General features: G+C 37.6%; 1 protein-coding gene across 1 annotated transcript; it reads right to left on the bottom strand.

Annotated features, from left to right (window-relative positions):
• Window positions 1–339: 339 nt before the first annotated feature.
• htra1a (HtrA serine peptidase 1a) lies at window positions 340–27,587 on the bottom strand. Its single transcript, XM_084097835.1, has 9 exons — window positions 26,898–27,587; window positions 17,618–17,720; window positions 17,287–17,491; window positions 4,602–4,796; window positions 4,359–4,391; window positions 3,384–3,498; window positions 3,229–3,286; window positions 2,914–3,009; window positions 340–1,545 (listed from the first exon to the last, which is right to left on the bottom strand). The coding sequence occupies exons 1-9, from the start codon at window positions 27,361–27,363 to the stop codon at window positions 1,377–1,379; spliced, it is 1,440 nt and encodes a 479-aa protein (XP_083953961.1). The 5' UTR covers window positions 27,364–27,587; the 3' UTR covers window positions 340–1,376.
• Between the last annotated feature and the right edge of the window lie 271 nt (window positions 27,588–27,858).

Below are 27,858 nucleotides of genomic sequence, written 5' to 3'. Positions count from 1 at the left end.
GCTGGTTAATTTATGAGTGATTGTTATTAAACAAACTGTAGCTTAATCAAACCTTTCAGTTATTTTCTCATGCTGTAGAGAGAACAATCTGGAAGTATTGGCTTGGGTTCTGGGCTTGTTATTCCAGACTTTTTTTTTTGGCACCTGTTAGTGCCAGCTGAAAGCTGTGTGCCATGCATGACATACACTGAAAGTTCGTGATTTCGGCCAATTCTGTAAAGTGCACAGCAAAAAAAAAAAAAAAAAAAAAAAGAACAACATGATCGTATTTGATCTGATTTTGTTTTTCTTCATGTAAACAGTTTGAGCTTGGCTAAACAACTGGTAAACAGTACAAAATATTGACAAAATCGTTTTATTGTCTGGACAAAGAATGACTTTGTTTTTTCATGTACACAACTGTTCTAAAGTTTTTGAGATTTTAAATTTTTTTGTAAGTCACTTCTGCTCACTAAGGTTGTATTTATTTGATCAAAAATACAGTAAAACAGTAATATTGTGAAATATTATTACAATTATTACAATAAAAAACAACTGTTTTCTTTATGAATATAGTTAACATGTAATTTATTCCTGTGACAGCAAAGCTGAACTTCCATTATTCAGTCTTCAGTGTCACATAGTTGTGCTGGTTAATATTTTTGTGGAAACCGTGATACATTTTTCTTTCAGGATACTTTGATGAATACAACGTTCAAAAGAACATTACTTATTTGAAACTGAAATCTTCTGAATCATTATAAATGTCTATACTGTCATTTCTGATCAGTTGAATGCATCCTTGCTGAATAAAATAATAATAATTATTATTTTGATCTTACCAACCCCAAATTGTTTAACGGTAGTATAGACTTCAACAGAATCTAATATTGAGATGTAGAGGTCAAAAGTACCACCTTTTCAGGTGCAATTGTAGTCTTCAAATTATCCAGTAAAACTTTTATTTAAAAAAACATTTGAAACATTTTTGCTCTAGAAAAGCGCAATATCAAAAAGTTTTTAATCTTTTAAACAACAAAAATTTCAATTTATATTACAAAAATTCCAAACAACTCCAAAAAACTCTTTAAGCTGCTGTGCACTAAATTGTTGGGTAATGGAAGAGAAAATGTGTATTCTGGAAAATCTAATCCTATCCAATGGCTTATGTCGAACAATAAACAGTAGTAGCATCCTAAATCATTCATTATGATTAAAGTAAAAACATTAATAAATGTGAGTCTACATCAATGTGCTCTGTACAGTCTAAAATCTCAGGCTGAGCTTTCACCCCGCCCGTCATTTCAAGAGCAGGGACAATTGGCCAGACGTCCCTCGTTGGGGCGGGACAGAGGACACACCCGGTAAGTTCATTGGTGGGGCCGATGGGCACCAGCTCAAGGGTCAATCTCCATGGGAATGATAGTGAGGATGACGTCCTCGTTGCCACGTCGAACCACCACACGTAAACTGGTGTCCTTTTTGATGGCCGCGCTCACATCCGTTGCTGTAGAGATGCGCTGACCATTGATGGAAATAATGACGTCGTGTTCCTTAAGTCCACCTCTGCAGAAGAAACAAGAGAAGAGGGAAAAAGCATTTGAGGAGGAGGACTAAAGAGGACTAGAAAATTAATTTTGATGAAGGTTTCTTCATCTTTAGAGAATTTACATCACAAAGACTGAAACCTCTCCAGTACAAATCTAATATTGCTGGATTTCCCAGAATTACTCCAAAATAGCTTCCAAAACCAACGCTGAAGGCTGTACGTAATGTATTTTTAAAACTGTACGCTTCATCAAAACATCAACATTCAAAAGCGTAATGGCTCTATAATTCAGACCTTATCACTTCAAATGGCTTTTTAAGCCATATTTCAGATATATACTCCTACATCTATATTAGGTCAAACAAAACACATGAGATCGTATCCACATGCTCTGACAGATTAACCACCTAGACTTCACAAATACTTCCTGTTTGTTGGACTGCAAGTGTGACATTTGGTGATCATCTGTTATTCAATTGTGAATCATAACCGTAGTGATGTCGCACCGAGAGGAAAGAAGCAGTTGTTTGTGTGTCTGGGTGCCATCTGAGCTTGTTCTTAACATGTCCAAGCTTTCAGGAAAACTAAAAATGTCCTGGATCAGGATGTGGTGGGCAGTGGATTGGACTGTGGTTGTGGAATTATAACAAAACAGTGTTTCATGCACAAAGAATTTCATCACACGAACCTGCAAACCATAAATTTGCCTTTGTGTTTGCTTTTGTTTTTAACAGACATGTATTGAAGACAAAAATGCTAACGGATGTGATGTGGCAGTGACAGGACCTGAGTCACATGATTTGGGTGACTAACTGGAAGTTCTTAGTCGAATTTAAAGGAATTGTCCACACGAAAATAAAAATCTGTCAACATTTACTCACCCTCATGTTGCTCCATGACATTTTCTCTTTTCTTTTTTTTTGGTTCTGTAGGAATATTTTAGCTGTTTTTTTTTCTGTCCAATGAAAGTTTAACCGAGAAAAAAAGAAGAAAGTCATACAAGTTTGGAACGACGTGAGTTTTCATTTTTAGGTGAACTATCCCTTTAATTCATTTATGTATGCATTTTCAGCACTTTAGATGCCTCTCTCGCTCTTACGCACATAATGCTTTTCAAAACAGATTAAGAGGTTTTTTATGAGAGTCAATAAACATGTCGGGCTGAAATGATGAACATCAGCAGGTTTTTGTGCGAGTGTGTTTTGATGGGGCTCTAACATAAATTTAAAACATGTGGAGACAGATGGAGCCAAAGGCAACATCCCTCCAAGCATGACGGCAGAGAGCATGTGGCCAGTAAAAACAGCATGCGAGTGCTGCCAAACGAGTTGACCTGTGCTCTTGACCTGCTTGGCATTATGGGACTTCGAGTTTTGGTGACTCACGCTGCAGCTGGGGTTTTGGAGATGACCTCAATCACATAGGCTCCTGAAGTGATGTCAGGGAAGTCTCGCAGTCGACCTTTCAGCTCTTTGGACAGTCTGCGAGCGGGAATGAATACAATTACATCAGATCTGTTGCCATCAAAGAATTAAAGAAAATATTAAAACTAACACTCTGCGTAATATGGTACTGTAAATCATGCAGAGTATAAAAACAGAGACCTCATAGGATTACAAAATCATGTAAAATCTTTCATGATCATGACATTAACCTTAGGTATTCATTAGTTTGATGCATGGAAGTGGTTATGTACTCACGCAGGAGTGAGGGTCATCATACGAACACCGATGTATCTTTTTTTGGTCGCTCCTCTACCTGTAAAACAGCCAGATGAACAAAATGTAAGTTAGTATAAAGAATAAAGTAACACACCGATACTCTATGTCATATATCAGTTCTGGATATGTCGTACCTCTGGCCAGTCTGTCATACGACTCAGCAAGAAACTGACGTATCTTGTCTGAAGGAATAGCAAAGGAGATTCCGGCTGTCACCTTCAATGTGTTGATCCCTATCACTTCACCATCCTACAGGAAAAAGAATGATCAGGTATGCACATGATTATCCTGCTGCTGACATACTTTAAAAATGACTTTTCATGTCCATGTAATGTACATCATGTAGTAAGTAACATCTAAATAAACTTCATTCAAGTCAAGTTGCCCCTGGAAACCAATCAAGAACACGACTCTCATATTATATTAGATTCTAAAATAATTTGTGATCATTTTAACCCAAAACAGTATTTTTATTTTAACCAAAACTATTAAAAATGATTTTCTGTCATTTAAATTTAGCTGAAATAAAATAAAATAAAAATTGTTGAAACTACCTGAAACTAATGAAAATTAGAAATGATGCCTTATCATTTGTAATCATATAATTACACACAAAAGCACATAACATAATTGCTCAAATTTAAAATGAAAACTGAAAATAAAAGCCAAAAGAAAGTACTAATAAATAGTATAATAGTACATAAATAATACTTAAGTAACTATGACTCAAATAAGTATTTCATGTATAATTATTTATTTATTTGGTAAGCCATTTAATCGGATTATGTACGGATTAAATGGTCATTATCACAAAAACACCTTTGGGATGATATAAGACCCCTCCACTGCAGGTTTATCTTTTGATAATGTACATTATCCCTTACGTATTCACTATTTACTGTAATCCTTGGGACATGAACTTCACATTTGACTGAGGGTTAGATGTAGGGTAATGTCAAATTACACTGGGTCTCACTGGGTAACATTACTGTAACACCAGACACATTCATGAAAATGGGTCCTGATGATTACCACACAGCCATGCTCTGTGCAAATACATAATGTATATTCATACATGGGATTTTATTGAAGAATGAGAAAATGCTCACCAGATTGACTAATGGTCCTCCTGAGTTGCCATACTGTAAAAGAGAGATTTCATGTGTTAGGACATGCTTAGGTTAAGTGTCTTGATTTGTGCGTGCACATGATGTGTGAGCCTCATGGTAAGACCATCAGATGGAAAGACAGACATAAAAATAATAAAAAAAGTAATAAATTGCTTAAATTAAAAATAAAGCAATAAATAGAATTTGCAGTTAGAAAGAGTAATTATTCAATTATTCACTCACATTAATGATGGCGTCAGTCTGAATGTAATCCATATCTGAGTTTCGTAGACCCAGCTCTTTCCCGCCTCTCTGCGTGGTGCTTACTATCCCTGTGGTAACCGTATTCTGGAGGGAAAATGGGCTGCCGATGGCAACCACGAATTCTCCTGGTCTGAGGTCAGCCGATCGGCCGAGCAGAAGCACAGGAAGCTTACTCTGTTGGCCAGAAAGAGAAGGAAAAAAAACTATTACACTGGAAATGTAGCCTTTATTTCAATATCTGCCCATAAGACAAGAATAAACCAAACTTTCACAATCTTAAAGCCTGCAAAAGTTTATAAAAGAACTTTAATTGATATCCAATAGTGGCCACCCAACACAGCTGTTTTTGACATTCTAGCAACTTTATGACATTGCAAAGTCAGTCATGTGATAAATGCTAATGCAGACGTTCCATAATTCTACCCTTCAGTTTCCTGAACTGCCCAGAACTGGTATACAAACAGTCCTATTCTAACACCTCTGTGCGTCCACTATCAAGTGTCTGCTAAACAGGAGTTTGGATTTTAAATTCAGACCTCTGAAACCTTATCGCCAGGCAACCTATATGACATCATGGAAAAATAGGCACTTAGGACAGGACGGGACAAATCAGAATGCTGTTTTGCCCTTCCTGTGGGGAATCATTTACGGAATCTCCCCTCTCATCACAGGGGCTTGACTAGGACGATCAACGTGACAACAGAATATGCACGTTTAGCTACTGCACTGGTGTCTAGTTTGTTTACTGACAGTAAAAATAGAGTCAGAGAGTGGATAACAGACACGCTGAACTTGATATGCACACATTCTCATTTTGCCTCGCATATATGGGCTTTTTATGAATAGCGCCTATTTTGAGGATCGCAGTGTGAGATATGTCTTTACTGAGAAAAGGTTATTGAAAGGTTAATGAGGGAAATTTTCAATATTGGATTGTTTAGAGGTCGTGTAATGTCTGTCTAAGCTCCCTAAAGGCCTGCTCACACCAAGAACGATAACTATAAAGATAACTATAACGATAACTATATTTGTGTCCATACCAACAAACGATGACAGTCAGTTTAAAGCTGCAGTTTAAAATGTACAACATGCCATTGAACATGTTTTTGCTGTTCTTGTAGCATATACACGGCTGACCTCGGCTATTAACTGTCGATTATTTTTTCCGTTTGCCTGTCCTTTTGAGTTCTCATTAGTTTCCTTAGTTATTCTGTTCAGCTGTGAACCTGATTACTTTGTTTGCCTCATACATTTATACCCTGAGTTTCTGTCTGTTCCTTTGTCCGTTCTCGTTTATGCAAGTAGCTGTGTATCCTTATTCTTCAGAGTTTTCCTGCGTGTTATATTAAAGCTTGTTGTAATTTAATTCCTGTCGGCGTGCGATTCATTCATCACAGCTAACCCATGACATCCGCAATGTCGTCTGCCATTTTAAATGCTCAAGCCCTTAAATCTGAATGGATTATGATTGGCTGTCAGTGTTTTATCATTCAACCGCTGGAAAAAAACTCGTTCTGAAAGTGATCCCAACGATTTCGTTCCTCTATATTTTTATAGCTGTGGTGTGGACTCTGCTATTCTTTTATCATTTTATCACTATATCATTATCGTTATCTTTATAGTTATCGTTCTTGGTGTGAACGGGCCTTAAGGCCTGATTTGGAAATTACAGGAAGATGTTTCACAATATAACCACTATATCCTACCATAAAATGTTAGGCTGGAAGAATCTTTGTTGGTATATCTGAACTAACACCTTAAACAAGAAACAAAATGGTTGCCTTGTTACTGCACAGTTTCTACTCAGGCTGTATCTACCTGATGGAGAGGATGGAAACTGTAAGTCCAGAGTAGTAAACTGATCCTGAGCATTTATCACGAGGTGAACTCTCAGCGAACTCGACCTGCGCTACCGGGGTTTTAAAAATAGAAGAGGATAAAGATGATGATGACTGGCAAACAAGACAAAGAAATGTATTACTCCCTCCTCCCTAGAGGGCAAAATGATGCACAGCAATGGGCTAAATTAATGTCATGACAATATGATCCTGTGTTCTCGAAATTTGAATTCACAACCTTATACACTTAAATGTAGTTTATTATTGTTTATTGCACTTATTGCACAGTTTAAATTAAAAAGCAATCTTAATCAACATTGTGTGTATACCACATTTTATATTCATATATGTGCGTGTGCCGGAATCAAAGATCAGCCGAACACTGCCCATGCTCTTGTTAGAACATCAGAGCTCTATTGGGTTACCATTGCAAAAAGATGAGATCATGCTTCAGACACAAAGGTCACATTAGAACTTACACCACTTATTAGCCACAATGAAGCTAAGTCAGCCATTTTGAGTCAATGTGGCATTTTGGTCAACCATTTTGTGTGTGCGTGTGAAATTATAGTTTCCATTTAACATCTACAGGATTCAACCACCATGAAAGCTTCACTCTTTCCTCACCACAAAGATGACTCAGTGTTCATGTCCGAACTCAAACTAGGCTATTATCAGTATATTAGAGCAGTGATTATACATTGGCAGGATAACAAAAATGGTGCGAGAGCTAAAAAAGCTTTGTAATTAATGTGTGTGTGTATCTATATATATGATATATGCACTAGGCACAGCTGCAAACAAACAAATAAACAAACTTTTAAAAAATAATTAAAAAAATAACACAAATTATATACATACACTGTATATACACATTTAAGCTTGTATGTATGTATCATATATTTATAAATACAATTTTGTCTACATTATTATTATTACATAAATTGCCTAATTAAGTGTATATACACTTGTATATACCCAGACAGCATGGTAACATTGATACAATGTTGAGTTTTGATTAGACAGAGATTTCTTTTAAACCGAGCATGTGTGGACGGGATTTTTTTTTAAACACAGGAGGAAAAACTCCGGTTATAAAAATGCCCATCTCCGCGTGGACTAGGCGATAGTTAATGGCTATAGCTCATAGATGTTTGTTCCTCTTCATGAAGAGTTTAGCTCCAACACCTGCCTGGAAGTTTTCATTGATCCTAATGACCTTGATTAGCTGCCTCAGGTGTGTTTAATTAGGGCTGGAGATAAAATCAGACACCCCTGCCATAGTGCTTTCTTTTGATATTGAAGCGTTAATATTTTGTGTTCAGCAACTTTTTTTAAAAGTGAATCATATTGTGTTTAGTATATTAACATTCTTGAATTTCTTGAATGTGGCAACTGAATTGACTTGTTTGCTTTCTTTTTCTGATTTCAGAGAACCCAAAGGAAAAGAGGCAGTCTGATGTAAGACAGATTTTTAAAAACCTGAACCGTTGGAACACCTGTAGTTATGACATCAGACTTCTGAAGCCAATTTTATTTTTAAAGGTTGAAATGCTTTTGTCCTATTTCTCCCCCTTTCTTTTTTTTAAAGAATGATCTCTTAATATATTTGCGTCATTGATTGATTGAATAAAATAAATCTACTCAACTGCTGGAAAGGTGTCATTTATATTTTAAAAGGTTTTCGGCAAATTTTGAAATGGTCAGGAATTTGTTGACGCATCATTGAAGTGTAGTTGAAATATTAATATTGTTTCAAGATTAACTTGGTACATAAGATGGCAACATTGTTTGACATTCCTTTTCAGTTGTATTTTCAGTGTTTCAACTAAATGTATTTAGAATAAACATCACATTGTAACATTGATCAAACCATATTACCATATTAGATTCAACATCTTAGTGTAACGTTGATTCAACAATATTACCACTGATTATTTTTGTTAATTTCAGAGTTGATTCAACAGCAGTGATGTAGATTCAACAATATTACCATGGATTATTTTTGTTAATTTCAGAGTTGATTCAACAGCAGTGATGTAGATTCAACATCTTAGTGTAACGTTGATTCAATATTACCATTGATTATTTTTGTTAATTTCAGTATTGATTCAGCATCGGTGATGTAGAATCAATCATAGTATCATTATTGGAAAGTGGAAGCATTTAGGAACAGTAGCAACTCAGCCACGAAGCGGAACCAAAGACCACTTAAAGTCACAGAGCGAGATTACCGAGTGCTGAGGCGCATGGTGCGTAAAAGTCACTAACGATCTGCTGATTCCATAGATGAAAAGTGTATATATATAGGACAAATAGCCTATATAATTTTGTGTATATGACAAGCTACTCTGACATACAACATACTGTATGATGGTGACCAGTTACGTTGGTCATTTCAGCAGGTTGTGAGGTTACCATAACAGGCCATGAACTCTAATGAAGCTCTGCTATGAGAGACTACAGGTCAGCAGTTCCTTATAAACATTTACCAGCAGAAACACCTGCATCCATCTGGCCTATAAAAGCACCCAGTTACCCAGGTGTCTTTGTTAATGATACCGCAGTCTGAAAATACCAGTCAGTCTGGGACATGTAAAAACAGTCTCACCCTCACCCGATGCCAATGAAACACTAGTAGAACTTTGAAAAAGAAGACTTTGTTGTCCCCATAAGACCTCCAAGATAAGGTGATAGGGATCTCCAAAAAGAGATAGAAGACATGTGTCACAAGAAAGGAAAAGAAAAAAAGCTAAACAAGAATGATATACTTTCAGTAGAGATATACTATGTTCACATACCAACCAGACTCATGTCAGACAGAGAACAACACAAAAACAATAATAAAAACAAATACCACTTGATTTTCTGTAAAGGGTAAGGACACCTCTCAAACATATATATAATGATATGGAGGATGTGAACAAAAAACAATAAATGATTGTCAATTTCCTCACCTAAAACATTGGTAGTGATATATTTTATTTCTTAAGGTGATTTTAATTTCCTTTTGAGTTAATTTCAATCAAACCGCATTTCCACTGCATACATCTGTAAAAACTATTCCAGTAGCTACACTTTTACAAGCACTTATGCAGGTGCAAACTGGGTAACAGTCTGACGAAGGTTTAGTTCATTATCAGAGTTTCCACAGGTTTACATTCCCATGCAGTACTAAAAATGAGTGTCTGCTTTTAAACATCAGTTTTCAGTTAGTCACATTCTGAACAAATGCAGAAAAAGAAGCATTCAAAAGACACCATTAGACTCGTGCAGTAAAAACTGACTAGGAACCGGAGTTACTGAGATCACCGTCCCGCTCTATCATCATTGTGCCCTTCAGTAGGCACCTCGTCCCACGTTGTGCCTCTAATTACTGCCTTGTGAGTGACTTTAGAAGATAAGCGCCAGTTTAATTGCAAGCACTGGATTCTCCACTTGGTGGGTTTGTGTTGGATGTGGCTGCAAGATATTTTCAGTGAGTGAGCTATTGAAGGTTCTTCCCAGAGGAAACCTCAGAGGTTTCTCCATCAAAGCTCAGTAGACTTAATAGAGTTCTCAATTATGTTTCATGTAAGTATAGCACACTCTTTGTCTTTGAGATTTCTCCAAAAAGTCCCTATGAGTAATAAAAATAAGCACAGATAAGACAATTACTGACATACAGTAAGAGTATTGCTTATAGCTTCCCTTTTATTGGCTCACTCACTCAACTTGGTCTTAGAATATGAGAAATGTTTGAATCAAATTGATTTTGTTAAATTGGAAATCTCAAATTTTCTTAAACAGTGCTCATTTTTGAGATACAGCATCAGTGACATTAAGCGTATTTTCATGCACACAAAGTGTCAGACTAAAACAATAAGTCTTTTGCAATAAGTGCTGAACAACCTTTACTGGTGTGCCATGGATGTAGAATTCAGGGGGTGTGGACCGTGGTCTGTGCAATGATCTCTTGGTTGTTCACTTTCAGATCAATGGTCTTTTGGATGTTGACTTGTAGGCCACAATCTTGGTAGACTGCACATACATCATCCAGTGTGTGCTGCATTGCGGTAAGGCTGTGGGATAGCAGGGCACAGTCATCAGCGTATTGCAGTTCATGAATTGTGATGGTGGTGGTCTTAGTGATGACTTGCAGGCGGCGGAGGTTAAAGAGATTCCCGTCCAGATGAAACTGTAGGCAAACACCCTCGTTGGGGCTGAGGGAGTTGTGGGAGAGGAGGGTGACTGCTGCCAGGAAAAGGCTGAAGATCACTGGAGCCAGTACACACCCCTGTTTCACTCCTGCCTGCACAGGAAAGGAGGGGGATTGAGATGTACCCACAATAACACGAGCCTGCATGCCAACGTGAAACTGTTGTAGGATGTCCAGAAACCTTGGTGGCACCCCAAACTTCTCCAGAATGACCCAAAGGACTTGGCGGTCAATGGTGTCAAAAGCCTTTGCCAGGTCAATGAAGGCAATGAACAGGTCTTTGTTCTGTTCTCTGGCCTTCTCCTACACTTGGCGCAGGACAAAGATCAAAGACAAAGACAAAGACTTTTAGCAGAGCTGACTGCTACCAACCACGTCCATAGGTGGCGGATAATGGACAACCCTTCAGATATGAAGGTAAGCTACGAAATAAGCTGGGGGCTCCGTGCGGTGGTTCCCAGTCGAATAAGTAGCCGGGGACCAACAGCGGCGGTCTATCAGGTATGGAGGGACTAGATGAGTGGCATCACTAGATCCGCTGCAAAAACTCAATTTATGCCAATGATACTCCTCGACATGGCGAGTGCAGTCTGCCATCAACTAAGACTGCTGCCCCCACTGCTCTGTGGGTCGTCTTCCGCGAGCATTTTGTCTCCTCAAGACAAGGCTGCGTTGGGGACACGCGAGAGGCCGGTTCAACAGACAGAGACCTGGCAGCCCCCTGCAACTCCACCGTCCATCTGGTTGTCTAGAGTTCATCTCCTGCCACTGGAAACTGGATTCTGGAGTGAAGCTGTGGAGATAGGGTCTGCGCACCCTTCTCTTCACATAAATCCACTCTCTGCGTATGCTATCACTTACACAAACTACAACTGGCCACACACACTGAATTGTGTGATGAAAGACAGGAAACATGCATTATGTATTAATGCTTAAATTTTAACATTGTGTAGGCGTATATGCATTGTCTCATGTATACTCGGACAAATGAAGACTGTCTCTTATATGCAAAAAACATACTGACTGGTAAGATCTTATTTAAAACTCTAGAGGAGACATGTACGCTTAAATTGGCCTTTTCTCCAACTGAGAAGTTGCAGACTTATTTGCTTCATTTGCTGCTCTCGTTGCATTTAACAATTGCAATATAAAAATATATGATTTTCCTTCCTTCCAATGTGTTTTTGGTGTATTCAATCACAGAGCAGATGGAAATATCAGCCTGGGACCATGGGATACCGTATACTGCAAACCTGAGACGAGTTCAGACTTGTGAGTTTCTGAGTGTGTGTTTGGGGGGAGGGGGGTGGTAAAGGGGATTCAATGACATTCTATTTCCACGTTGCTGTCACACATGGTAGATTATACCATGTATATCGTCTATGCCTTTCCATACTTCCACTCTGACCAAAACTACTGCTCTTTTCCCACGTGTGATTCACATCTTACCCAGTAATATTAAATGACTCAATTGGCCCAACCAGCAGTCAGCCACATTATAGTAGGACTGGAACATCGATAATCCAAAGAAAACTGTGTGTGTGCGCAAGCACAGCATGTATTAGCCTTAATGCTCTTATGCTAAACGGGAACCTTTCTCTTTGCTTTGGCTCACGACCAGAGCAGAGGAATGGAAAGGAAGACAAATGGGAGATTTACAAATGAGTTGATTATAAATGTGTGATGGGCTGAGATATGAAAATGATTCATTTTCCTGGAGCTTCTGAGTTTGGGAACAGGAATGATGGGAAGTTCAACTGAGTGTGGAGGTTGGACCCTTCAGAGCTCCTCATCCGTACAGCATCGCCTTGAATGTGGGTTAAATTTGTGCACACACACACACATGCACACACACACACACACACACACACACACACACACACACACACACAGACTCATTTTCAGTCCCTAACCACATTTTCTCTCTCTGAGAGGGAAACTTTCCCCTCTTTTCTGTTTCTGAAGTCTGGCTTCTGCAGTCAGAGTAATGATTTCCCAAGAGACAGACAGCCACCAATAAAGGGAGAGAGAAGGAGGGAGAAAGACTATGTGGAGGACAAAAGATTGGGAAGAAAATAAATAATCTGCTTTATGACTCCCCTCTCAGTTCATCCACCATGTGCTGCCCATTTTCTGCATAAGTGAAACTGTGTTGTGTGATATATAAGCTCATTTTTTCTCATCAAGTCAAGGCATGAGCATACTATATGTTAGTGAATGTGAGTTTAGACTTGCAGTGTTGTGTAGTAAATAACAAAAATGTGTGATAGAACTAACATTTTTAACTACAACTACAACAAATATTGGACTAGCATGACAGAATGTTACATCACTGTTTTTTGCCTAGCTGTAGCCAAGCAAGCTGAGGAATAATCAACACTCTCTGTTTTCTCACTCATACAAACTCTCAAATCTCAGTTTGTTTGGCTCGATTCAATGAATTACATGTTTCCTGGTTTATATTAGTGAATCAGTTCATTCGCATTGTTCAGTTTTTGTAGTTGTATTTTTCAAAAGGATAGGTAGTTTGCTACTTCCAACTAGCATTCCTGAAGCTCAAATAATATAGCATGGGATAGCAACACCAAGGTCAAGAGTTAAATTCCCAAAGACTGCATGAACTGAAAAACAGTGTAAAATACTTTACATGAATTTTAAAAGTTTGATTTCAGTTGGACTTAAGCAGTAATTTATATTTTGTAAAAAATTGAAGAAAAAAAAATTTGAAAAAAAATTTAGATTCCACTCCAAATTATATTTTAGAATGAGCTCATCCCTAAAATGGCTTAATTATCATACAGAAGAAGAAAGTCAAGTTATATTGTTTCTTAACCATTTGGGTTGATCACATCCTGAACAAATGGTCATCATCAATTGTAGAATGGGAATGTGGGACACAGAGAACCATCTCAGACAATAGGGTGTCAGAACTTCATTAAAGCCACAGTATGGAATTTTTCTCCACTAGGGGTCGCTTACAATAACAAAGGCGTAGTTTGATGACGCAACATTTGCTAAGAATTATGGATGTTGACGTCAACGTCAAGCCGACCGATCTAATAATGTTTATGGATGACTGAATACAGATGCTTTTATCATGACTGTGATATGAAGCAGTTCGGGATTGCTAAGAGACAGCTATCAGCTCCACACGCGACGCGAGTCCCGCGGATATAAAAGGAATATGGACATTTCATTCTACTGAACTACACACAAGTGCAGAATTACAACTCACAGGTCAGTTTATTAGACAAATTAAACTTGTGAGGTAACGCAGTGCTGTTTCACTTGGTCTAACATTACACTATCACATTAAACTGCATTTGAATGTGTTGAAATGTATGTGTTAGTTTGTCTGTATGAGACTAACGTTAGCAGTAAGCTAGATCAACATTAGAATAACATACAGATCATATTATAACATTTTATCATTGTTGAACTATAAAACATGGATTATTTTTATGTAAATGTGCTCACCTGTTTAATAAAGTACATGTAGAAGCGGTCGAAGTCTCGGACGTGGAACTCTCGTTTATATACTGTCTATGGGAGCTCTAGCATCTCGAAAACACCGCGCTGATATTGATTCTCGTTTTAGTTCTCCTTTTTTTATCCAAAGTCTGCTTGCCATGGTCCATAATGTTTGAACGAAACAACAACAGCGTGCAAATAGACATTGCGAACTCCACAGTTGTCTGCGTCTGTCGCTTTGGTTAATCAGAGGGCTCTGGTTCATAGCTCTGGTTGCCATGGTAGTACGAGCGGAAACCAGGGACAACGCGGATATGACGCCATTGACTGCGACAAAACGGAAATAAAGAAACGTGCCGTGTCTAAAAATTAAATAAAAATTTCTCCTGGTTTGAAAGTTGTTGGAAACAGTCGGGATAATGTAAGTACACAACTAAAAAATATATATAACATAGATATAGTGATTTTTGCTAATTTTAAAGCAAAAAAGTTACATACTGTGTATGTTGCCGTTTGGTCAAGACCCGTCAGTACGTGACGTTTTGGGGTGAGACTGTGTTAGTTACAACAGGAGCAACTTCATTTACATTAAGAGAGGTAAACTGTAACAGGGTAAAAGGTTTGAGATTTGGATGTTCTTCTTCAAGATCCTCGTCATTTTTTCCAACACAGACTACCAGACCTATAGATATAGCTCAGCTTTATCCAACATGTATACATGTTAATCAGACACAGGCAGCTCAGTCTGTAGCTGGACTACTCAAAAACTCAATTATAACAGCATATGTGCAAGCGTACTTACTGAAAGTGCTGACCTACTTAAAACCTCACAACATGCATCAGAAAAAGGGAAGAAATTGCAGTAATTGCTTACAGGGATGCAGGCACACACAAGTTCTCTCAAACACACACACACACACACACACACACAAACTCAGTCTCCCCAGGGTCTTTGCGGTGCCTGATCCTTTTCCAGAGCATGAACTCTCACTTACTTGTTGTGCCATTCAAGCCAATGCCCTTTTTTGATCCACTTTTTATTTTTCCCAATGTCCTGTAAGTTAGAGGCTAGTCTTATATCAGAGACAAGTCTGAACTGTCTCTATTAAACTCTTTCACTGTAGCTCACACATACACACATGGTCATGATGTCATTCAAGATCACTCACTCAAACTGGGGCAAACTCTTTAGCAGCTGGCCATTAAAGAGTCACTGATTCAATTCAGCAGCATCCGAAACACCAGCTGAGAGACAGAGAGAGAGAGAGAGCTACATAACACATCTCAGACTGTAGGCACTGCCATGGGATACGTTTTGACTACAGGGATCAGGATAAGAAGCAGTCGAGGAATCTGATCTTGGAGCAGTATGCATTCTTTGGGAACACCGGATCAGATTAAACTTGCAGTCTGGGTTTGTGTGTGCTTTATTTCTCTGGAGAACATATGTTATAAGAGCCTGAGTGATTGTGAGGTTAGGATTGTCAGCCAAACATGCTGCCTGGTGTCTATCAGCTCGCATTGACATGTATTATAAGAGTCTGCACAGTGCACTGCACTGACCTGAGTGAGCGGGGGCTTGTGGGTAATAGAAAATTTTCGCCTAAGACGCCTTATAAGGATTGCATTGGTCATTCTGTATTTATGGGGTCAGTAATGTTCCTATTTTGGTTGCATGAAAAGTCTCCTTTCCAAATATTACTAGGTTATGTGAATGCGGTAATTGCTGAAATATAGTCAAGTTTGAATTCCTGCAATCTTTAGTTTGCCTATCTGGGTTTTTTTTTTCTGTTAATGAAACAGAAACATATTTCAAATGTAATGAACTTGGTTTTTGATGTTGCACTAATAGTAACTATATTCTAAAACAGAGACTGGCATATTTGCTGCATCGCAGTACGTAGTCATTCTTGAAACTTTTTCAGTATAAACAATCAGGATCAAAAATAAAACCTTCGCTTCCATTTATAAACCACGGTGAGGTGGCTTCCTGTGTAAAAAAGACATTATAAAACTGTTCAATCTGTCCACCTCAGTAAACAAACCACACCGATGTTTGGTCTGTGGTAGGCTAAACATGCTAAGTGCCTGCTGAGAGAATAATGGTCATTAAAACAGTCAACTGCTTTTTGGAGCATTTCTTTAGCATTCGAGTCTCTGTGTGAATGTATATGTGCTCAAAAACACTTTTATGCCTAATGAAGAGAGTACAACATCTGTTCCTGAGGCCTAGTAAACTTTTCCTCTCTCTGTAAGTCAACCTTCCTCAACCTCATTTACCCTTTCCTCTGGTCAACCTAAAATGGGAGAACAGCTAAAGGATGCTATTGAAGGGAAGTCAACCTGAATGTTGCCATTATTGTTGCCAGTAAGAGGCTTGGATTTGTTGTAGAAGGATATATGGCACTTTCCATGAATAGAGTACAAAATAAGATCTGAAATTCTTTACTTTTTGTATGGGAAAAGAGATGCTGAACTTTCAGAAAACATTGATTGTCATCCCCAGTAGGTATTTAAAAATAAATAAATTAATATTATATAAATATTAGCAATACTAGCAATAAACATTAAACACATAAAAAACTAATTCCGTAAGAATGTGTAAGAGGGTTTGCAAGGATAAGGGGTGAAATATTAATCTAAATTAATATTAACTCAATAGATTTCAGAATGCAAAAAAACAGTAGGTTATATACAATAGTTTTCACAACAACAACAACAAACAAACATGGGATTTGTGCTTCTAATGCTCATTCTACTGCTAAAAAAGCAATGTGTACCATAAAGTGCTTGACCAAAGCGGTGAATGCGATTTCACCAAGTACCCGTTCTTGGATCAACATCTTTGTTGATCCTGGAATAATATATAATATAATAATAATATTCCAATAAATCAATCAGATCTAAGAGACAAGTTTACAGTTTATGTCAAGTTTAGGCTTACAACAAGAGTTAAGGCTTCTGCACCATTCTTATTCACCATCATTTCTTTCTGATTGTTAGGGGTAGGGTTAGATTTAGGGGTATAGGGATAGGGTTAGTACTAAATTTTTGGACAGGAATGCTGTTCCAGGAACAACAAAATATAATCCAGGAACATGTCTTACTGGGCAAAATTATGGTGACTTAAAAGCAGTGTTGTGTTGATTCCTCTTACCGGTGAATCAATCTTTATAAGGGCGATGTCTGCTTTTTCATCGACATCTTTGATCTTAGCATCATAAGAGACTCCGTTTTTAAGCTCCACCTTCACACGGTTTTTATTGGCTACCACGTGGGCGTTTGTCACAATGAGGCCATCATCAGACACCACAAACCCTGACCCGCTTGCCACTGCCATCTCACGCTTTGAGTACACCATCCTAAAAAAAGAGGCAAAGGGCATGAAAGAGAAAGAGAGATGGAAATGGAGGTAAAGAAAAATACATTTGGTCAAATGTTCCTCTGTCGAACTTATAGTCTAGTGAAAGCTTATGTGAAAACCTTACTTGCGGTAGAGTTCAATATGAACCACAGCAGGGGCGATCTTCTCTACAACGTCTGCAATGAAATTGTACTTGTATCTCAGGCTGTTGGGGTTATCATGGATAGCTAGAAAAAAGAAAAGAAAAAAAGAACAGAAAATGAGATGTAATGAGAATGTATAATGGAAGAAATGGACAGTAGAGGACAAACATCTAAAAATATCAAATGACATCACTGACACGGAAAGGAATATGAGACTAGTCGTTAACTAAAAAAAGACAAGTGGTGGGATTTTTCTGTGTAAATATATATATGGGACTTCTGTTGCTTACGTAAGTCAGCATCACACTCACACACACACACACACACACACACACACACACTCACACATGAGGAGCAAGATCTGAGGAGTCTCTTGGAGGACATGTCTGGAAATGTTGACTCTCGTCCTCTGTAATTTCAACATGAAGGGAAAAGAAGTGAGAGATATTCTTTTCCATTTCAACCAAAAGAGTTTATTATCAGCACTCAAAAAGCTCATAATAAACATACACAAAGTGTATGAAAATTGCTCTTTTAATTTTCTACATTCTTTCGTTCCATCGCCCTCAGGGTCAGACTGTTTAGCATCACAGACACAAAGGCACAGACGATAGCAACTGTCATTTGATCAAATCAGTAAGACAGTCGCTGCAATGATGGACTAGTCCTTTTAATTATACAGGATCACAGGGACCCCAAGAAGACCTGGCAGTTGGAAAGCATGTAAGTTCAAAAGATAAATGTGTCTGAGGCCAGATAAATTTGTGCTAAGTAAGGGGACATTAAAATTAAAGAGTGGAGTGGTTTATGAACAGTTATGATGTTTGCTCAAGTGTAATTAAAGTCATATCCAGCGTGGCGCTTGTGTGCATTCTGACCTGAGAAATTCAACCTAATTATAGTTTTAACACCAAGTCTTCTCAGTTTTGCAGGATGACAATGTTCGGGATCACTTTCCTCAAATAAATATATATGTATAAAAACACCACCATTCAAAAGAGTCTGTAAGCTTTTTAATGATTTTGAAAGAAGTTTGTTATGCTCAACAATGCTGTGTTTATTTGATACATTTTTTATTACATTATATTTGTCAGGGATATTCTGCTATTTGTTCGTTTTGTTTCATTATGGACTTTTAGTTTGTTCACAGACTTTCCTGTTTCCTTAGTCTTAGTTTCCCACCATTAATCTGTTACTATGGACACTCATTTAACAATCACACCTGCTTGACATTTATAGTTATTCGTTATCTTGAGTATAAATGCTCTCTGTTTTTAGTTCCTCATTATTGAATTATTTAATAGACCTTGTTTTATTTTCATCCTTTTGGCATTAATTTTCATCATCATCTGGACCTAATTGTTACATTATTATTATTATTATTATTTCCTATTTTAATAATTTTTCCATTTAAAATTTTATTTATTCCTGTGATAGCAAAGCTTATTTTTTAGCAGCCATTACTCCAGTCTTCAGTGTTACACAATCCTTCAGAAATAATCCTAAAGATAGTTTTAAATATGGATATTTTTCTTACACGAACGCATCGCTTCACTTCAGAAGGCATTTATTAACCACCCAGAGCTGTGTGGAGCACTTTTATCGTGGATGGATGCACTTTGATGGACTTCAAAACATAAACGGCCATTCACTCATTATAAAGCTTGGAAGAGCCAGGACATTTTTTTAATATAACTCTGATTGTATTCGTCTGAAAGAAGAATGTCATATACACCTAGGATGGCTTGAGGGTGAGTAAATCATGGGGTAATTTTCATTTTTGGCTGAAATATTCCTTTAAGACTTTTGTGGAAATGTAAAACCTTTTTAACATTAAAAACATTTTACTGACCATTTTACTGTTTAATGACCTTAAACTTTTACTGTAAATGTCCATCATGAAATGTCATCATATTCTGCCAAAAATAATTTAGGACACTAAATTGTGCTATAGAAGACTGTATGTACCGGATTGCAAATAAACTCTTCTGTCATTGACTGTCTAAATTTATCTTACATTTACAGAATATCAGTCTGACTGGACTGGAAATTTACTCTGGGAAGTTAAAGGCCAAAGAATTCTAAACAAATCCTCCCTTTTTTTCCTCTTTGAAAGACAGACCTATGATTAGGTCAAACACACTGGCAGAGACAATAGAATCAGATATGCTTGAATCTTGGCCCAAGCTCAGGTTCTGAAACCCAAGAGGATCACAAAGATTTAAACAAATCCATAACCTCTTATCTTTGACAGAACAAAACCTTTCTGGACATTTGATGAATTATTAGTGTGTATTCTGGCCACAATTCTACTATAACTTTCAAAATGATTTAACCAGTGCTACTATTGATGCATTTATGGTTTAAGACTCCATAACCTTTGCTCACAGTGCTGTAAGACTGAAACATCTGACAGTTAATCACATTACCAACCCTGACAGAACCAAAATCACTGTTGACATTCACACCTGCATGGTTTTGTGCAATTGCCGACTTTTCATCTGATGATACGCTTGAACACACAGTACTGAGCACAAAATTCAAACCATCACAACTAACCATCCTCTTCAAACCAAGAGGAAAAGGAAACAAAAGTTTATTTTATGGCGACAGAATATCCAGTGTGGTGAGACTGACCAGATCCAGACCATCATTAAACAAGGGACAGCATTCAATCTAAAATCACATGTTTTGAGAAAAAGCTCAAAACAAAATAAAACAAAATAAAAAAAAGCTCATGGTCAAGATGGACAAAGTATACCTTTCACATGAAGATGCTTATCACGTTGCCAATATAAAAAGATGTATCAGTAATCCAATAATGCAAAACACCTTATTATAAAATGGAGAGTTCAGAGTTTTGACTCTAAATTCTGATTGGATGAGCTATTTGTTTAAAGTCACCATGAAATCAAAATGGGCAATTCTCATTTTTTATGGAATATGGAGGTATTTATTATAAATTATTTATCCGTGCACATACATTTTTTTTTTTCATTTCAATTTATTTGTCCATATAAACATAATCAAAATAACTATTGCAAACCAATCGCAAACCACAATAATTCAACGATCCAATCAATTCCCGATGGACAGAATCAAGTCCCATCCTAAATTTTTTCTTGTTTGAGAATGGGTTTCACATAGATATGTGTCACAATAGGAAAGAACTGACTATGGCAACTTAATCTCAGCCTCAGACGTCACGCCCACGGACCGTCGGCTGAACCGTCAGTCAGTCTGAAGGTCTGCCGTCAGTCTGAAGGTCTGGCTACCCGAGACTAATGGCAACTTCCATTTCATGCAAACATAAACATAGTGCAATTAGGCTAATGAACATGGCAGAACAATATTGTTTGTCCTTATTTTTGTCAATAATAAATGTAACTATTTATGTTTATATTTATTTAACATTTATTTAAAAAAGCCACATGCTTACACACCTTACCTGTGGTGCAATCATTGTAATGCACAACCTGGCTAATTTCTTTAGTAAAATATAAGTAAAGTTACAGTTTTACAAACTATATTGGGCTGGTATCCAAACCTGCCAAGAATTTGCTAAGCTCTGACCTAAATACATCAAAGTCTACGTTTAGGCTTCAGGAATATGAGGCCTTTGTGTTTTTACTGAACCGCTGCCAGATTACAGCATATGGTCTGAGTGAATGAAATTACATTTGTCCTAGAGATCCTGGGTGTCTCTCCAGAGGGGTAGAGACATACAGACTCAAGAAAGCAGGTTACACAATCAATAGCACCACTTTTCAGCTTGTTTTCAGAATAAGTCATCTTGAAATTTAGTGTATACATTATTCCATACTTTAAAAGAAATAGCAAGACATTTGGACACGGATTAAATGCCATCTAAGAGTGTTCAGTGAAAAGTTTGACTTTACTGATCATGTTCCAATAGCTTTATCTGAATTTGGAAGACTCTAAGAGCATAATTATTTAACCCATAAGAGTTTGCATTCCGTATATCAATAATACTCATGTGAACTCAAGAGAGTATTGCAACACAAATAATTTGTGTTCACAATGGATTGTGTAAACAGTATGGTTAAAAAGTTTGTGGTCATAATTTTTTTTTTTATAACTTAATTATTTTATTCAGCAAAATACTTTTATTCATTAAAATGATTAAAAGTGACAGTAAAGTAATTTGTTATGTTATAAATGATTTCTATTTGTATTTTCTATTCATGAAAAAAATCTATCCATCACTGTTTTCATAAAAATATTAATATGTTTTCAACATTGATAACAATAATAAATGGTTCTTGACTTGAGGACCAAATCAGCATATTAGACTGATTTCTGAAGGATCATGTGACACTAAAGACTAATGATGCTGAAAATTCAGCTTTGCATCACATGAATAAATTACATTTTAAAATATATTAATATAATATATAATTATTTAATATAATCATTGAAAACAGTTATTTTTACATTTGACATTTCACAATATTACTGTTTTTACTGTATTTTTATCAAATAAATGCTTTGGTGATCTAAGAGACTTCTTTCAAAAACATAAAAAATCTTACCAACCCAAACTTTTGAATGGTAGTGTAGGCCTATGTGGATAGAGGAGAGGGGGACATTTTTCTATTCTATAAACAAAATGTAAAATATCAAGCAGAACATTTCAACATTTCCTCATTTTTTCCCATTAATTTCCCATCATTACTATTGGTCACCCTTTACATCTGTCTGTGGGTTTTGCAAATACTTAACCAATGAAATAAAGAGCTTGTGGCTAAACTTCGTAATTACACTGGATCCTCAAACTGTCAGTCAAACCTCATTACTTCACCCACCTCAAATCATGAATGAAGTCTCTGCTTATTTGCATTGGGTAAAAAGAACTGGCTGTTTGAATACGTACAGTGTTGTCTTTATTCAAGCAACTCTCTCTGTATATAAAGGCTAATATTTTTTGTATTTGAGGAGCAGAGAAGTCTAGCAAGTCTAGCGTTTTGAGTCATTGTCAATACTGTCTTAAATAGCCTGTGCGTAGCACTTTATCTTTTATAGCATAAGATTTTGGGCAAATTTAAGACTGAGCGGCCACATAGCTACAATAAACTAGATAACCTGTAAGTTGATGAAAACGTAATGCGATGCACTTACTGCCTTGGAGCATCCATTTCAATGGCGGATAAAACATGTCCAACATTCACTGGTCAAAAATAATTAAACAAAATGTTTAATTATTTAAAAAATACAGTATTTTTTTCATGTCTTAAAAAAGTAGCGGTTTTGGGCATTTGAGGTTTCCGCTCAACAGCAACAATATGGGACAGTATTGGGGGGCCCAAAAAATTATTTTTCCTACGTCACAACATGAGGTAAATCCGGTGTTCTGCCCATTTATCCTATACCTTGTCAGATTTTGCTACCTCCCATTAAAACAGTAAGTACCACAATTCAACAACGAAAAATGTTACCTATCAGATTGTGCTACCAGAATCATATTCATGTGGTTTGAGGCTTTATGAACATCCATACCTACCACAACCCTAAACCTACCATTAAAACAATGCAAATGTTTTAAAAATAAATATTAATTATTGATGTGTGCATGCGCAGTAAGCCCTGGTAGGATAATCTAACGGGTAGGATGAAATGTCAGGACACCAGCCCTGATTCTATTCTATTCTATTCTATTCTATTCTATTCTATTCTATTCTATTCTATTCTATTCTATTCTCTGAAACAGCTTCTGCTCTGTTCAGGGAGAGCTCACTCATGGCTAGCACAATACTAACAAAACTCAATAGAACTGGTTAGGGATTGAAACCTTGTGAACATGAACAGGTCATGCCTGTGGCTCTGAGTTTTAGTTATGGTGTCCAGTTACAGTTGTGTAAGCTCTGTCTGAGGCCTCTCTGCGGGGTTTGTGAAGGCTTCAGACTCGAGAAGTGTGTTTATTTGAGTTCAGTCGAGGCCTATGTAGGTGAGCAGAGAGAAGGAAACGAGTCCTTATTGTGGGAAAGTCCTACTGGCCTATTACACTACAGACGCACAGAGATTATAGGAGAGATGGCTGTTGGAGAAAGATGGCTGGAGAAAATGTATTTGCAGGAGATGGCAGGATTTTAAGGAAAAGGAGAAGCTCTAAGCTCCAGGGCAGTGAGAAAGACATCGCTTAATATGACAAATCATGAAACATTAATAATGAGTCCCTTCTTGTTCATAACAGAATTCATTCACACTTACGTGCCTGTCTGTTCTTGTTCTCAGATATGCTAATTCCTAGACTGAACATCCACACGTAGACGTTTTTGTGTTAGTATCAGTAAAAAGAGTTCAAGCACTTGACTGCACTCATAAACAAACATGCCTTTTATAACATGCTAATTGAAAAGAGTTAAACAAAGACCGCTTCTGCACAAACAGAGCGCACATACATAAATACAAAGAACAAAACCTTACTCAGAATTGAAACAATACACATTAGTGGAACAATGAGGCAAATAAAGGATGAGATCTTTTACCTCAACATGCATACCGTCACTGCTGTTTAGAGTTTTGGAGAAAAGGTCGTCAGTAAAGGATTTGAGAGACTGTGATTCATTATTTTGCAGTTAGCAGGAGAGTCCAAAAATATACATAGGAATGGGTGAACATAAATCAGACTGGTGGAGACAGTGACAGTGGAATATAAAACAGTAGAGACTGATGTAAATTAAGTCAAATTCCCATTACTATAAGCTTTATTTTCTTAATGACGAAAATAAAAATTTTGATTTTACAGTGAAATGTGATTTGAGAAAGAGAAAGAGAAAGTCAGAGACTGGAGAAATATGTGCCTCATCAGCATTTGTAAGGCTACTGAACAAATCTGCAGAAGTCTGGACAGGACAAACCTCTGAGTGCCAATGAAAACCACCGAACAAACACACACAACATATAAACACTGATAAAAGCACTTTAATCACTGCACAGACATACTACAGAGAGCAATTAAAAGCCTGATATGCTGAGTGTGTGTATCCTGAGAGAATTTTAATGCTCTGGTTATACATAAACAACTGTGATTCTTGAATCTTCATACACACAAATAAACTGGCGTGAGCAAGAACAAAGACAAAATACACAAGTAAAATTGCCAGCAGAAAGCAAACAAATGCACAAGACACAACATACAAAACACTCTGGGAAACAAGCCTGAAATACTTAAATCCTTAATGAAAACCATGCAAAAGAAGAACAGAGAACACTGACTTAAACTTAAACACACACACACTGCAAACTAGTCTTTCCAGCTCAGGGCCCGTATAGAGATTTCAGTATTACAGCTGATCCCAAAGATCCAGTATTAATAAACTACTCACAAAAACACACACATTTACAAACACGTTTCCTCTTACACTAACTCCTTTTTTCTCACTCCTTATATAAAATGTTCCAAAACCGAGTGATCTGCCTACAAAACTTAATTATGCTATGTTTTAAGATGCCTAATTTCAGACAAAGTCTAAAGCAGCATATCCTTCGCAGTGAGGTAGGTGAGGTCATTTGTTAAATACATTGCGGCAAACAAATAAACCCAAGATTGTAGACTAAGAAGAAAAAGCATGAGAAATGTCAATTAAACATTCTATTCAATTCACATTAGACTAGATAAAAAAATTAAAATGTACTATTTTACCCAATATGTATGTGTATTTTAATGATTATTAAAGTACTGCAGTGTTCATGCAGAGTTCATGCTGCCTCTGCAGAGCGTTTCAAATCATGTCAGAACAGTGTTTTAGAACAGTGCTAATATAATAGCTCAAGGTGCAATGTGAGTCAAGAAAGCATTTGGTGGCGTAGCTCCCATTCCCCTCCTTGGGTCAACCGTGTGCAGGCCATTTCCTTCAATCACAATTATTAAAAACCCCAAACAGGCTAAAACATCTAGTCTTGCAGGAGGGTCTAGATGACTTTCTTTCTGCTTCAGTAAAAATATGTTTCCTGTTGAATGCATAAGACTCATAATATGACCTAAATCTGCAGCCAGCGAAGGAGAAGTGTGCAGAGATGCAGGCAGGCCTTCAGTCCAGATGCAAATGACATCATGAGCTCTGCAGCACAGTGTGTTTTCTTTAGGTGAGGCCAGGACTTGGAAGCCACAGACCTCTCATAGCTTGGCACTTTGCTTAGAGCCTTTATTAGTCCAATATGCAGAGACAAGACACGTCAATGGTTATGCCAAACATATCCTTAATATTTCAGCTTCTAAAGAAGAGGCTTTGGAGTGCTGATACTCAACAGCTGATGCAAGGAGTGTTTGTGAGCCAAAAAGTGTGTGAGGATTCACTATCACAAATCCACTATCCGGACCAAGGCAACTATCCACTTTCAGACACAATTTAAGTTTCAATGTGTGCCAAAATGAATACATTGAGGCTCTTTCAGTAGGAATAATGAAGAAGCAAGGAAAAAGATAAAGAGAGACCACGTTTCAACTTAAAACAATAGAAACTTTTTCATAAAAGAGCTATCGCATAAAAGCAGACCCCTTACAACCTGCTCAAATTCAACTCTAAAAACCTATCTAACACAAATATGCACAAACACAAAGTAAGATGTGAGGGGCTTCATTTCAAGAGGTGTAACTGTATTCTGACAGCGCACACACACACACATACTGTATGCAAAAAAGAGCACCCAAGCTGCTCTGTTTTTTCTCCATTCACAATGGTTTTAATGGGTCAGACTGTGTTTGTGTATGAGCAAGTGCTATGACCAAACTGCACATGATGGTCAAAATGCATTAAAATGACTAATTGCGACTGAGTGCAGAGACTTAAGCGACACATAAGATGCATGGCTTGGGCTGTTCTATCATTGATCACTTTAAACTGAACACTCAGTTTAATAATGTCGCAAGAATTAGCCCAATAAACCCATGCATGACTCAAACACATACAGTAGCCTAATTTGTTTGTTCATCAACAGAAACATGACATTAAAATTGTAAAGTCTGTCTGCCGTAAAATTGCATGAAAAGAAAGCAACATCCTCAACCAAGAGGGTTTACAAAGGAACAAGATCATAAAAATGGGGTGCATAGTTTTGCAGACGATGATGAATATACCATCCAGCAAAGATCTGCATCTGCTGCCAGCATCTGGACAATCTATCTTTGTCTAAGTCAAATTAACTACATATTAAGGTGGACATTGCTCATTTAAATGATGTACCAAGGCTATGTAAAGAGTTTAAACAAACATGTACAGTTAGTTTTGGTGATGTACTCACCCGCCCCACAACCTCCCCGCTGTATGAAGAGCACCGGCGGCTGCTGCAGGCTCTGCGCTCGGTTACTGACCCGCTTCAGTTCGCAGATGTTCTGATAGGAGACTCCATCACTGCCGCACACCGGGTCGCTACTTTTACACACGCAGATGCCGTGTTTCCCTCTCCTCCTGACGGTAGCGGAGAAGCCCACTCCTCCGGTAACGGAGCACTCCAAACTCTCTCCACACACCGGGTCCCCCAGCTTACCCACCCCGCCGCACGCCTCTCCCTCTCCGGATGCGCACACCAGGCAGCAGTTGCAGTGGTCCATCACCTGCCCTGTTGGACAGTCCTTCGGCATTGACGGACACATGGACTTATCACATTGACTCGGACATCCGCCGACCACATAGGATTTACTGAGGCGCGCATCGGCTTGCAACGTTGAAACCAAGACGCAGATGCAGAACAAAGTTACCCAAATCATATTTGTCAACGTTAAATAAATAAGGAATGTAAATTGAGAATTATGCGGCTTTAAATGTCTCCTTCAAAAACCAACAGAGCTGCCTCCTGGCGGGAATAATCTTTGGACCGAGCTCTGTAAATTTGGTGCGCCGCGGGAGCGAGCACAATGCGCGTCTCTTGAGTTTCTGCTGGCGCAGCGTTTATAAAAGCGCTCTGGATTCCACGCGCACACTTCACCACAATGACAACAAGCGCTGCGATTGGTCTGGATGTGGGAAAACTCTCTCAGACTGATCTCTCAGATTCAGATCGTGAAATTGTAGTGAAACCCTAAGGCTAACTAACAAAAACGTACAGTAGCCTATGTTAACATTATAATGGGATATTTTAGGATGTTTCTGTAATTGTTGTAATTGCATTTTTGACTAGCCTACTGTGATGTCTAATAAGCCTACTAATTAGCCACAGTTTTAACAACATGGGAAAGTAAATGTTTTAAACAAATGAGACGTTT

The sequence above is a fragment of the Abramis brama genome (genome assembly GCF_963993115.1).
Source record: "Abramis brama genome assembly, chromosome: 21".
NCBI lineage: Eukaryota > Metazoa > Chordata > Actinopteri > Cypriniformes > Leuciscidae > Abramis > Abramis brama.
Note: the sequence above shows the minus strand (reverse complement) of the source record. Positions and strands in the feature narration are given on the sequence as shown.